The sequence below is a fragment of the Cuculus canorus genome, chromosome 6 (assembly GCF_017976375.1).
Source record: "Cuculus canorus isolate bCucCan1 chromosome 6, bCucCan1.pri, whole genome shotgun sequence".
In the NCBI taxonomy this organism is placed as follows: Eukaryota; Metazoa; Chordata; class Aves; order Cuculiformes; family Cuculidae; genus Cuculus; species Cuculus canorus.
Genome location: NC_071406.1, coordinates 11,867,554 through 11,881,269, shown reverse-complemented (window position 1 = coordinate 11,881,269; position 13,716 = coordinate 11,867,554). Strand labels below are relative to the sequence as shown.

The window sequence follows — 13,716 nt, the reverse complement described above, 5'->3', positions numbered from 1 at the left end:
GGCCGCCGAGCTGGGCTTTCCTCCGAAGCCCGAACCTCCCCCGAAGCGCGCGCCGCCATCTTGGTTGCGGGCAGGGTCTCTGCGCAGCCGCCGGCCGCCCCGCGGGCTGGGAAAGTGGGGCTGCCCTTCCCTAGGGAAATGATTCGGGTTGAGGCTATTCTAGGGTATTTAGCAGGTTTCCGTCGCCTTTTCAGTTCAGTTCGGCGCAGCGGGAACTGTAACGCGTGTTCTGCTCGAGTCCTTTGCAATTGCAAGAGCCTGGGTTGCGTTATTCCATCGCAGCAGGAGTTGAAGCACCTTCTGTAGGAGATAAAACTGAAACGAACTTTCCGAAAACCTACAATTGAAGGAAGAAATCATAGAATCATAGAATAGTTTGGGTTGGAAGGGACCTTAAAGCCCATCCATTTCCAACCCCCCTGCCATGGGCAGGGACATCCTACTAAATCAGGCTGCCCAAGGCCCCATCCAACCTGGCCCTGAACACCTCCAGGGATGGGGCAGCCACAGCTTCACTGGGCAACCTGTGCCAGTGCCTCACCACTCTCATGGTGAAGAAACTCTTCCTTATGTCTGGTCTAAATCTGCTTCTCTCTGGTTTAAACCCATTGCCCTTCATCCTGTCCCAACAAGCCTTTGTAAACAGTCCCTCCTCAGCTTTCCTGTAGCCCATTCAGGTACTGGAAGGTCGCTGTAAGATCTCCTCTGAGCCTTCTCCAGGCTGAACAACCCCAGCTCTCTCAGCCTGTCCTCGTAGGGAAGGTGCTCCAGCCCTCCGATCATCCTTGCAGCCCTTCTCTGGACCCGTTCCAACAGCTCCATATCCTTCTTATGTTGAGGATTCCAGAACTGGACACAACACTCCAGATGAGGTCTCACAAGAGAGGAATAGGGGGGCAGAATCCCCTCCCTCGCCCCGCTGGCCACGCTGCTTTTGATGCAGCCCAGGACAGTTGGCCTTCTGTGCTGCGAGCACACATTGCCGGCTCATGTTGAGCTTCTCATCAACCAGCACTCCCAAGTCCTTCTCTGCAGGGCTGCTCTCAATCACATCCCCCATCTTGTATTGAAACCAGGGATTAAGTTGCTAACTGTTTATATATTTGAATATTACATAGAGATTTTGTGATCTTAGAACTAAAATGTATTATTAGCTTGAATAATAACCGTTAGCTTGCCTATGCCTGGATACTTATGCTCCAATAAGGACTTTTAGCAAGGTTGCAGTTAGAAAGAATGTGAAAGAATGTGACTCTATCTAGTTAAGCTAGAGAACAGGGACCAGGACCAGATGTAACATTGAACAGGAGCCCAAGGAGTCAAACAGCATGGGCAAGAAGGAGAGCTGAAAAATTCCGTTGTGAGGGAGACCTAGAGCCTTCATCCAGAGACCCCCAAAGGAGACCCCCAGAGGGCAGAGTGTGTGTGCCAAGTGGGGGAAACTTATGTAAATAAATTCCAAGAACTCAATAAAATAGAAACTCCCATTCCAGAAAAAATAATGAATATGTAACGTATTTCTCAGAATCTATATGAATATGTACATTTAACAGTATAAAAATCATGTATCCAGCTTCAATAATTTCACACACATTAGGTGGAGCTGTTCCCTGTGTGCCTGATGTCACCTAATAAAGGATACCTACTTAATAATGAAATTAGCATTGATTATTGAGTTTGGCTTTTCATGGAATCACAATGAAAGGCTGAAAATAGTAAAGATTCTGTGCAGTTACTTCTCAACTTCTAGGAGCAATTCTCTGTTCAGTTTTCATGCTGCTTATGGTGTAATTCTTTTGGGAACAATGCCAAATGACAGCAGAAGCTTCCCTCCCCCTCCCAGCAAATTCTGATTTCATGTAAGTCTTTGGTCTAATACATTCACGGCATTACATGTGCATTGCTTGCAGTCACCAGGGCTCAGAATTCAGAGATGACTTACAAAAATTTAACTTTCAAGCAGCAATGTTTAAAGTGTGATGTTCCAATAAATATTCCAAGGAATTTTAGAGAAAGAGATCGATCATTATGCATGTATACAACTAAAAAAATGCTGTACGTTTTCACAGCCTAAAACTCACAGCCAAGGAGAGAGTTATGAAGTCCTGTGCTAAGTCCTTGTGAGCTTCTTGTGAGCAAAGAGAAGCAGCCATGGAGAAATCTTTGCTTGCCATGCACACAATTAGCAAAGGTCTCTTTATCAATCAGAAATATGCATGAATGCCTGGGTGGTCAGACAGGCCTGTAATTATGCAAATTAAGTTTCTGCAAATCCAGAAACCTTCATAGTAAAAACCAGTGGCCAGTCCTGAATTTTCCATATCTTGAGAAGACTGAATTTTGTACAAAAAGATAAAAGTGGTCATTCATGGGCAGCAACAATGTCTTGCATGACTTTTGCTATTGGGGATTGTTTCAACTCTACCACACCCCAAGAGCAGCTCTGCAAATATGCAAGCAGAACAAAGTTTATAAGAAGAAGTAATGTCTTTTATTAGACAAATTAGGATGGCTGGAAAAATTAGACAGGATTTCAAGTACATAAAATACCCTTCTTCGGTGGAAACAATAATTTTTCTTCTATTTTTCAAACAAAACAAAAACTTCAAGGTGAGATAGAGGTTGAATTAGATGTTTTCACATCATTTGTGAAGTAGAGGTCATTGTTTTAGGCAGACTAGAAGCAATGTTAATAGCAGGGAACAGGAGATGGTAAGCTAGTTATTTCCTTGGGGAGAAAGAAAAGTAGGCAGTTTATAGCCTGTGGGACATTGAAGGAGGACTGAAGGAGGAGAGGGAAGGGAAGATTTATGCAGGAACACCAGCGTTGAGCCTGTAGGTGCTGATATCCAGTTTGTGTCCCGATGAGCTTGCTGTGCCTACAGGCCAGGCTATCAGAGCCGGACCTTTCACTTCTTTATGCATATGCCTCTGGACACCAACAGTCAATGGATAAAGTTAGGTTCATTCACAGCAGAGCTCATCTTGCAAAGATGACTGTTTCAAGGGCTGAAAATTTGCTCAAGAAACGTGTTGCTACAAGCAGGATGTTTCATGGGCTTTGCTTTAGGGAGTTCCTATATGGTCCTGCATAGTCCATGATGTCTTGGACTGCACGGTAAAAGAAGTCTGCAGAAAGGCTGCGCAAGCATATTTGCTATATCTTAGTTCTTACAGTTTCTAGGAACATTTATATAAGTACATATCCACATTTAGACTTCTCTAATTTTTTCCTCTCTTGCTCTTACTGTCTTCCTGGAGTGTACATTTCCCCATTGTAAGGGAATTCTAAACTGTAAAAGAAAACTGCAGCTCTCCTGGTGCCCCATGCATGTAACGATTCTCTTCACCGTGAAGCACGCAATGAGGCAGGAGAAGTGCAGCAGAGCACACGGCTACAAGAGTAGTGTCAGTCCCAAGCTTTACCCAGCTGCAGAGCAGCCTCTGCACAGTGCTAGTCTGCGCTGACGGGGTAGAAGTGCAGCTGCACCACAAAGTTCAAGGAGGTTTCACTGTCACCACCTCATTCATTTTTGTGCCTAGCAGCTCTCAGAGCAGAATAGAAGACCACTGCTACTGAAACACTTAGGCAAGGTGAAATCAGTGATGCCTGCAACAGAGTATACAAGGAGCGTGCTTTGTGGTATTATTTATTTAGGAACTGTGAGTAACTACAGCCGTAGCGTTCTCATCTTTGCAATTCTGATGGTTTAACAAACTGGGAGAACAGTAGCATATTTTTATTAAGGTACAAAATACACCCCGTTGTTGCCTAAAACATTTTAAAAAACGTGAGAAAAGCTCTGTATGCTCTAAATCAGATTCAAAACCTTTCTGTATAAGGAATTGTGGCAATACTGTGTTTAGTATAACAAGAGGGTTTTATCAATTGAAAAGGAAAAGACATGCTGGCAATCTGAACTCAGCCACAAAGAATAAAGCGGTTAAAAACCATTGTGTCATCCACATTAGTTGAGCTTTGAATGTAGAACAGCAAATCATATGAAAAACATACACAGCTAGGTAATATCAAACAACCTAAGGCTGATAGTGTACACACCTGTATTAAGAGTACACTGACTACTTAATGGTGAGGATTTAAGGTAAAGTTTTTGTTAAGAGAGGTAACCTTTGAAATGCAAAATCGTTGCACTTTACAAACAAAAAGTGGAAAAGAAAAAGAATCACTTTTGGAATGATACATATATATAAGACACACTGGTTTTGGATTATGCATATCACCTCGCAGCCTCTGATATTACCTCCAAAGAGCAACAAAAAGGAAATTAAAAAGTGCCAATACCGTGAAAGGAAAGCAAAGTTACTAAGTCTGAGTGCATTAACCATTTCTGAGAAAAAAAAAAAGGGTTCTGGATTTTTTCATTTTGCTTTGTTTTTCTGCATTTTTAAAAAACGCAACAGCCTTACTGGTGCAGGTTCAAGACAAAAACAAGACAGTCAAGCTCATAAGGTAGAAATAAGTCCTATATAGGTTAAGATTCTTTGGAAACTGCTAAGTATAAAGGAGTTTGTAATCCAGGCTACTATCTTTTTGGTTACTCCAAAAATATGTGGGAGTTTCCAGCTTATCATCAGTTGAAATCTGTTTTGCAATTGCCAAATAAATCTAAGTAAAACTTTAACTGACCTGGGATTCCAGTCACACATATGCACGTAGAAGTCACTGATGGTGCAATAACCTTTTTTTTTTTTTTCACAGCAGCATATATTTGAATCAGAAGTCATTATTAGGCTGACCAGAACAACAGAAAATATTCTCAGTCTTTGTCTTTTCAGCCTGTTTCTTAAGGAGGCAGCTGTGACTGCACTGAAGTTGCAGGTTCTATAAGGGAAAGGTGACAAGGTATGATCAGCTGGTTACAAGCAAGATCAGAGGTATCTTGGACAACCACCTGGATGTTTAAGTTCAGCCAGTATGACAATGGCACTGACAGCACACTGAGAAAGGGCAGTAAATGTATTTGAAGATAGGACTGTGAAATTCTGTTTAAAACAAAAGAAAAATGAAACACACCAACACAAAAATTGCAATGCTGGCTGTGTCAGACCTTCCCTTATAGAAGAAACTGCTTGGGGAGCAGCCTGTTTCACAGGACTTGAGAGATTCACTGGGTCCTGGCAAGCGATTCCTTGAAAGTAGACCTTGGGGAGCCAACTTAGCTGCAGTTTTGGCTGAGTAAAATGATGGTATGGAGCAAGGAGCTCAGTAAATAGACTTTTTCTTTAAGACATTCAGAAAATAACTGTAGACTTGTTTTCCATATATTTGATTTTTAAAATAGACTGGGCAACTTAGTTGATGACTTGCTTAAAGTCAATCCAATCATGCTAGCAACTTAAAATTGCCTGCTGATTTGAATTAATGCCCGTACATAAAGCAAACAGGTATCAACTGATCATGCTGAAAAAACACCCCCCCAAAGACCTACATGTCACACAAGGTGCTTTTGATAACTTGGTTTTCTGAGCCTTATAAGGAGAGTCTTTAAATATATTTCTTTCAATCTTTTTTCCTTTGAGCTTTTTTTTCATTCTTCTTCCTCCTCATCTTCATCTTCTCCTTCTTCTTTTGCCATTGTTTCCACAAGGAGTTCTGCGGTGCACGTGGCTTCCCCAAGGCTGTTAACAGCTTTGCAGGTGTATTTGGCATCATCGTCCCCACATACTTCAGAAATTGTCAAAGAACAGTTCCCATCCTCATCATAATCAATCTGGAAGTGACGGGACTCCTTGACAGGCTGATCATCTTTGTACCACATTACCTCAGGGTCAGGATAGCCTGCGACAGTGGAGAGAAAAGCAATTGCAATAAATGAGTATTAACTAATCTCTAATTACTCTAAGTTTTAATTCCACATCTGTGTATGGACATGCCAATATGCTGCTATGCAATCATTTCACTGAATTCTATTTACGATAGATGTACATGAATTGAAACACTTTTACTTCACGTTTACCTGAAATGACCTTATTATGAATAGCAAAAAATGAAAGTTAGCATGCAGTACTCACCAGATTCCACTTTCCACTACTTTTGCAGCGGCTGCAGACAGCTTTCTGTGTGTCTCAGACATCAGCCAGCAAAGGACTCTTAACTGCATATCTGAGGCTTACCTTAAATTGCAGCGTTGTGGAACCCACAGTTCTCAACACTGAGATTTAGAATTTCAAGGATAAGGTGTTTTGGGCTACAACTACAATTTAACGTCCTTCTCAGGTTGCTTTTTGTGACTATTCTCAATCTTTCTCCTCCTAATCTGCTTCTTACATGCCCACCTGTCCTGTACGGTGACCATACCACTGCCATTCCCTATATGTGTTTGTTAGGACAGGTGAGGGAGTCTAAGAAAAACATTTTGATAATGCATCTCAAGAGGAGTTTTGGTGTCTTTTGTGAAGCAAATGGCCCTGCTATGCTTGAAACATCCAGAGCAGAGCTGTACAATGCATGCTGGAGAACAATCCCTTAAACACTACTCCTGGCTCCTATAACAAATGGAAGGCTTGTCCCAGCCAAGTTCTGGACTTGTGGCAGGAGGATGACTTCCCACTGAGCAGAAATAAAATGCAGGAATCCCAAATACACAATGGAAAGTTTGAAACATGAGCTATGATACATTCATCTATTTTATTCCATGCAGTACTTCTACACGTACCCCTCAGGCCGATGAGCATCCATAAGCAACAATAATCCATCCTCACATCTCTGCTGTGAGGTAGGAAACACCAGCAATGAAAGAGATTAGGAGCACAGAAATGAACAAGCTGGAGGTCACTGAAGCAGTTTCTGAACCTCATTTTACATTTAGAAATAATCTAACTTAAACACAGGCAGTACCGACTATCAGTTTTCTTTTAACAGCTCTCCTCTTCCTAATTTCTAGCTGTTATCAACAGCTGTGATACAGAAGCTTCAATCTGATTGCAACAGCAGTGCTAGCTGTCTTGGCCTTCAGACTGTTGGGCTGACCAAGCCCAAGCTCCTTAAATGCTTTCTCATAAACTTATTCTATCTGAATGTTCCAGTCTGAGTTTTCTTTCTTGAACACATAAGTTAAAAACAAACAAACAACAGAGTATTTTCTAGATGTGTCATGCAAACACAATGCTAGGGACTTCTTTGCCCACTTCTTTGCCCACTTCTTTGCCTTTAATCCAGTGTACATCTGGCTTAAAGTCTTCTCAAGGTCACTTGAAATTTGTTGGTCATTTCAGACAAGTGACTTCCTACTTATTCTTGGTTTCTGGTCAGCAGTCTCTAAGAGCGTACTCTTGCAATTTAAAGCACTGCATTACATCTTAATTTTACTTTTTCCACCCTCAAAAACCATCTTACTGTTCCAATTGAAATTAGCGATTCACACATTGACTCTTGGAGACTTCTGTTCTATGGCAGGCACAGAATAGGCCCATGCAGCTCCAGATGATTTCTGTTATTGCAAGACATTCATGCTGTGACATGCAGGTATTGGTAAAGCAAAAAGGCACTAACTCAACAATACAGAAAAAAAAAAAAAGAAAAAGTTAAACAACAGCACAATGCAGAGAGCTGGCAAGGAAGGGAAGAAAGAAACAGATATACTAATTCAACGTACCTTCAATTTTGCAGTCAAATCTAGCAGCACTTCCTTCCACAACCTCTATGTCAAGGATTGTTTTAGTAAAATATGGCTTTACATGGGGCTTTTCTTCAGCCACTTCTTCAAGGAAAGCATCTGGAGGAGAGCAAAGAGATAGTTAATTATTTTACAAGGCACATTCTCAAAAGATGCCTTTTAATTTTTAATTACCAGATGGCAGTGAAAACATGCTTTTTATTTCACTTTGTTCTGTAGGGCTAATGGGACAGCAAGGATGTTAGCTGCTTAGTTTTGTGCCAATTTTCTCAGCTGGACAAAGATTCAGACCATAAATAGACTGAAATCAACATGCAGGCCACCACGCTACAAATCATCTTTATTTTTTCCTTGAATTTACTTCTAACCAAGCTTGGATTTTTGATAGTGGGGGAGTAAACCAGTTTAATTTGTGTCAGGCTGGCAGTCTATGTAGGTATGTCAAAATGACTCACTTGACTTTCTGCACCTCTGATTGTTACATACCCCAAATACACGTTTCAAAATTCAGGCACAGGAGAATAATGTAGACACATTATTTTTTTTCTTAAATGTCCCTGTCTGAGGAGCATAGTTAATGCAGAGCATGTCTTGGTTATAGCAAGTGTTAATACTTTATTGCTTGCTCGCTTGCAAGAGAAGGCAATACATCACTGTAATCTTTGTATAAACATGCATTCCCAAAGTGATAGAGTGCAGCAGACAAATCTGCCTTAATTCTTTGGCTTTAAAAAGAGAAGTGTTTACTGCCCATACTTATACTAGGGCATTCTGAGAAGCAGAACAATATGAAAACAGAAATTTTGATAGATTTCTTTAAAAAAGAAGATAAAAATGGTGTGTGTGAGAGAGAGAGAGAGAGAGTGAGCAAGCGCGTGGGAATAGCCAACTTAACGATTGGTCTCTAGAATTTTGCTAAAAGTTTTAGTCGGATTCACAGAGAGGTGAAAATATGGTGCAGCAAAATTCCTTACCTTCATTTTCTACTTTGTCTGCATTTATAGGGCTGGTAGGCGAGCTCCCAGAGGCCTTCCTCCCGCTCATACCAGAAATCATTGCCATGGACGACAGTCTTCCTATTGCTCGGACAGCATGGCCTGTTTTCTAAGACATAACATAAAAGGCTTCTGATCAATCCAATCCAAAAGGCATGTGATTTTCTGTAACAGTTGTGCTTCGGACAAATTATCTGGGATCTCTGCAAACCTCACTGGAATTGTTGGACAAACTGCTTATATATAGCTCTGTTGTTTTAGGAGAGACAGAGCAGGCTGGTCTGAATTACCAAATTTAGTTGAAGATATAAACTTCCCCTGATGAACTCATACCTAAATGAATGTCTCTGTACGCTGCGGATAAAAAGCACTGTTCGAGAGGAGGGCCAGCAAAAAAGCTATGTCCTGTTTAACTGGAACTGAACTCTGGGGGCGGACAGCTCGCTCAACAGACATATGGGCTGGACTGAGCTTCACCGAGGAAGAATAACCAGTTAACATGAAACGAATGAGAAAGTACCATCTGCATGAAGGAAGCAGACCTCTGGCAGGCTTCAGAATGAACCACCAGGGTACTAAAATATGCTCAAACTACGTTGTCTCTAGTACGGACACTTGTATTTCCGTATAGCTCGCATGAACTCCTAAGAAGCATGTACAGTAGAATGGAATATAAGGTAGATTTACATAAATCAATATTTTGGAGGCTACTCAAAATGCTGGAGCCATGATTCTATGTATCAACTCCTCTAGCTATCAGAATGGCACGGATGGACCTGCTACAACAGTTCTGGCATTAAGGAAAAAAGAAGACATAGAGACCAAATACATCAAAGAAAATTATTAAACCAATCTGACCAAATCCATGAGAAGTTCAGTGCTTCCAACAGGACTGAACTGCCACAAAATGTGGTATCTTTAGAGAGGCCAGGCAGATAAGCTTTTCCATAGCTGTTCAGGTTTGTTAAGGATAACATAATCCCTCACCCCTCAGTGGCATGGAGAGGGCATGGTCCTACTCTCAAAAGAATAGGAAAAACTATATGTGAACTCATATGCCTTGTAGGAGCCTAAAATGGGATTATCACGTGTTATGTATACGCAACTGTGTACCCTCCTTTCACCTGCAGAAACCAAACCCACTTTACTGCATTCATACTCTGGCCACATTGGAGTTTTCAACAGCAGCAGAAAGTGCTTGGCATGACATGTTTCTCAGGATCATAAACATTAGAAATAGAGAGACTTATTAGGATAACGAGCCCAATTCTGCATCCTCTTCATTACCTGCCATTTTCTTCTGGCCATATATTTCTTCATCCTATCTTTGGAAAGTTTTTTGGCTTCCATGGTTTTGGTATCTTTTTGCAGCCACGGATGCTGAAGACATTGAGTACAGTTAAAGCGACTCCTGTTTTTATATAAAAAGACTAGTCAGTGTTGCCATTAACGAAGGTTGAACCTACCTGCTTCCACATCATTTTGCGCTCTAAGAGCTGATTTTTCTGTTTCCTAAATTTAGTAACAGAGATCACATGGCACTGCTTTGCAGCCATACTTACTTCTTAAACTCACTGTCACAATTTCTGTAGGTTTTTGGAGAGAAAACTGTGCACTTTTAATTGTTAGTAAAACAGTATAAAACAAAGCATGTCAAGCTATATGTTTCAGGTATGGTTAATGGCAGTGATTCAGCTATCTCATGCTGGCAGAATCCCGTCCCAGATCTACCTTCCTTCCTCTTAATACTCCTTCCCTGCAGCACTGAACATTTAACAAAGCAGAAATGTCCAAATCTGTGATCAAGCCACACCTATTCTTCACTTTGTTCGTGATGCACAGATGAATAACCCTCTGTTCTCCACCTATCTGACTGCAAATTCATTGGAAGAAGAACATTTTCTTTTCTTGGTTTGTTCAGAGTCTGCTGTAAACAGGGCTTCCAAATCTGATTTATTTTCTTGCCTAATTACTAGATTTATAGCAAAGCTGCCTACGCAGAGGTACTACACTCAAAAGCAACATGTGGAAATAAACCTAGCGAAATTACAACCCATTCAGATCAAGACAGAACATGCCATGCAGGAAATCTGTCGCACTACAGTGAAGATAAGAGTAACCACATGAAACCTCAGGCTGCATCTTGCCTGAGGGAAAGGGAAAGCAGAACGAGCAGGCGATTAGAAGAAAGCACTCCATTCAGACCCCGCACCCTGCACATAAAATAAACGAGAGCTGCACATAGAGGCAGAAGGGCACACAGGGCTCCTTATAAAGTATTGCCAGAGCTGCTTGCATCAACTGGAGATTCACAGTGGGGAAACAAGAATGACAAGTTCAGCTAGATGCAAACATAGAAAGTGCATCAAGTCCAACAGCTTTACTTCATATCTTTCTTTAGTAGATTGCTGATAAAGTCCTTGGCATCATCAGAGATTTCATCAAAAGCCTCATCATCAAAGTCCCACGTTGCTGAGGTAACATTGGCTAGGGTTTCGTTGTCATTGTCTCCCATGAAAGGAGAAAGTCCGCTGACCCTGGGAATAGAACAGACAGACAGACACAAACCAAACAGAGTCAATTTGCAAACTCTCAGAGGAGCAAATTAAAATCATATGTGACATCTCCAATGAGCTGCAGATCTTTATCGGTGAAAGCTTCCTTTAAAAAAAAAAAAAAAAAAAAAAAGAGGACTCAAAGCTAAGGACAGAGAGTCGTATGGGAAGGAAGCCAGAAGTTGGACTGCAAAACTGAAAGGAAAATTTTTGCTGTTTCTTTCTCTTTTCCCAAGACATTTCTGAGAAGAGAACTAGAATTAGGTGAAAGTGGAGCATACTAGTTTGCTTAATGCCTTGCCTCGTTCTGCACAAGTAATACTGCAATTTCACACCAAATGCAGTTGAATATCTTTTGTTCTTTCTGGTGCCTTCAGAGCGAATTTGCTGCCTTTATTGTTAAACGAAGTTTTTTTGTACCTTTTATTCCATTTACTCCTGCAGAGAGAGACCAGGAATAAAGATGCAACATGAAATCCACAGGTTATTTTGTAAACCAAACCACCCTGAGTTATATTGCCAGATAAAACCGTGCTACATCATTGCAGGCTGTACAGTTATGCAGATGTGTCCAAAAGTGATTTGGTCTTTACCTTCTCAATCAGTCACGATGATGCATGAAATGGAAATAATACCTTTATAGCCTAAGTTGAGCTTCCAAGGCTTTTTACTCAATATAACTGATAAATTGCCACTGAAAGGCAATTACAGAACATCACAGTATAATTTTTGCAGAATATCTTTCTCCATTTGAGCGTTGCCTTTTATTATACTGTAGCTTTGTGCACCCAGATACTTTTGATTCCTGTATACATCACCCTTTCAGTAAAAACTTACAGGTGCAAGGTTGCTTATTCCTTAGAACTACAAATTATTTGGTTTTCCAGGTCTTCTTTCTGGCGTGCAATTTCCATAATAACGTATTCTTCATGAAATTGTTTACAGACTTTATTTGCATTCTCTGCACGATCATGTTAACCAGTTACAACAATCAGTTATGTTTCATCAGTAGTATGTTTTTTGAAAAATACGGAGCTTATTAGGGTTCTGAAAATAACTACTGAATATTACAGAACAAACTGGTAGTACAAGAGATTGAGATGAAATAAAGGGAGCTACTACATTAATAATATTAGTATAATCTCCTTCTCCAAAGTTATTTTGTTAGTCTTTTGTTACCAGTTACACCCAAAAGTCTGATTTGGAATTTATTCCTAAGGATTTTACTTCTATAAGCAAAGCAGAAACACACATTTTTTGAAGCTTCAGACAATGCAGATACTAAATCTTTTACCCATTTCTGGAAGTTGTGTGCAGTACAGCAGAGTCTAGAATCCTACATGCACACTTCGGAAATTTGCTGGTAATAATACATGAGATGAAGATAAAAGGTCTGTTTCTTCTAAGGAAGAAAGATGTAAACCAGAGCAGAAGGTATTTGCTGTCTTACTTTCCATTACATAGGGTGCATTCAAATGCAACAGCAAAGCATGGCTTTATAAATGTATAAAGTAGCACAAACCCATTTATGAACTTATAATAGTCATGAGTTACAGACAGCTGAAATATCAACATACCAAAAAATGCTCACATTAAACAACTTTACTATGACTGTTCTCTGTCTGTGACACGTACTTTACTGGAAGAGATAAGGTTTATGCCTGATAGCACTGGAGAGCTGGTATAGCTGCTGTGCAATAAGAGACTGTTCTGCCCTCAGGCACATCAGCCGGCACAGCCAGGTAAATTGTTGAAGCAGAATCTCTGTCCTGGAATCCACGAAGCACTCCTGCAGGGTGTTAGATCTATCTCCACTCCAATATTTAAGCAATTTCCTATTTATGACAATAAATATTCTTTATAATATTTTAGCAAGTGAAAAAATCTCATCCAGACTGCAGTTCTAAGTTTGGGTTTCCAGACGCTAATGGCTAAATTGTCTCTTTTTTGACTATGTAGTTAAGTACAATAATCTGTCAGCCAGTTCAGCAGCTGATAAAAAGGCTTACGTTTTATACAAATGAAGGGTCTGCGAAGTATTTCTTTAGTTCACTGTCAGTATAGGAGATGCACCTCTTCTCTTCATCCAGCGAGGCTTCTAAGAGGATGGACTTGGGCAGCCAGAGCAATAACAATCCCATTTCCCTTCAATACTTGATTGAACTATGGCAAAGGTGACCTCTGCATAGTATTACCACAAATAGTATTGTGCAGCTTTTGTGCTATGTTAGATAATATTTTGGCCTATTTCCAGAGATTAAAGTTGCTGTATTGAGAGATCATTCCTGTGCTAAAAAGACTGCTACAGATACAGAGACATTGCTTAATGTGGAAAGACCACTGCTCTACACTGCTGTGAGAGGTAGTGCTTATAGAGACATCTAGATTTCTGCAGAAAGGGATACTGCATGTCACACACAGCTTTTGAGGGATGAGGATACGTTGAAGGAGATTAGAGAGGAAACCCCCCATGTGTTCGTTCTGCTTGGTTATGTTTTTTCCTTTTTTTTTTTTTAAGAATTGCATGAT

At 40.5% G+C, this 13,716-nt stretch overlaps 1 protein-coding gene across 2 annotated transcripts in view; it reads right to left on the bottom strand.

Annotated features, from left to right (window-relative positions):
- Positions 1-5,224: 5,224 nt before the first annotated feature.
- MYLK (myosin light chain kinase) overlaps positions 5,225-13,716 on the bottom strand; it is a 212,455-nt gene continuing 203,963 nt past the window's right edge. For both annotated transcript variants that reach the window (XM_054069442.1, XM_054069443.1), the window contains 5 exons: positions 11,017-11,169; positions 9,920-10,043; positions 8,612-8,741; positions 7,617-7,736; positions 5,225-5,800 (listed from right to left, as the gene is read on the bottom strand). In XM_054069442.1, coding sequence (XP_053925417.1) covers positions 5,550-5,800; positions 7,617-7,736; positions 8,612-8,741; positions 9,920-10,043; positions 11,017-11,169 — 778 coding nt within the window. In that variant the 3' untranslated portion in view covers positions 5,225-5,549. The remainder of the gene's footprint in view (positions 5,801-7,616; positions 7,737-8,611; positions 8,742-9,919; positions 10,044-11,016; positions 11,170-13,716) is intronic.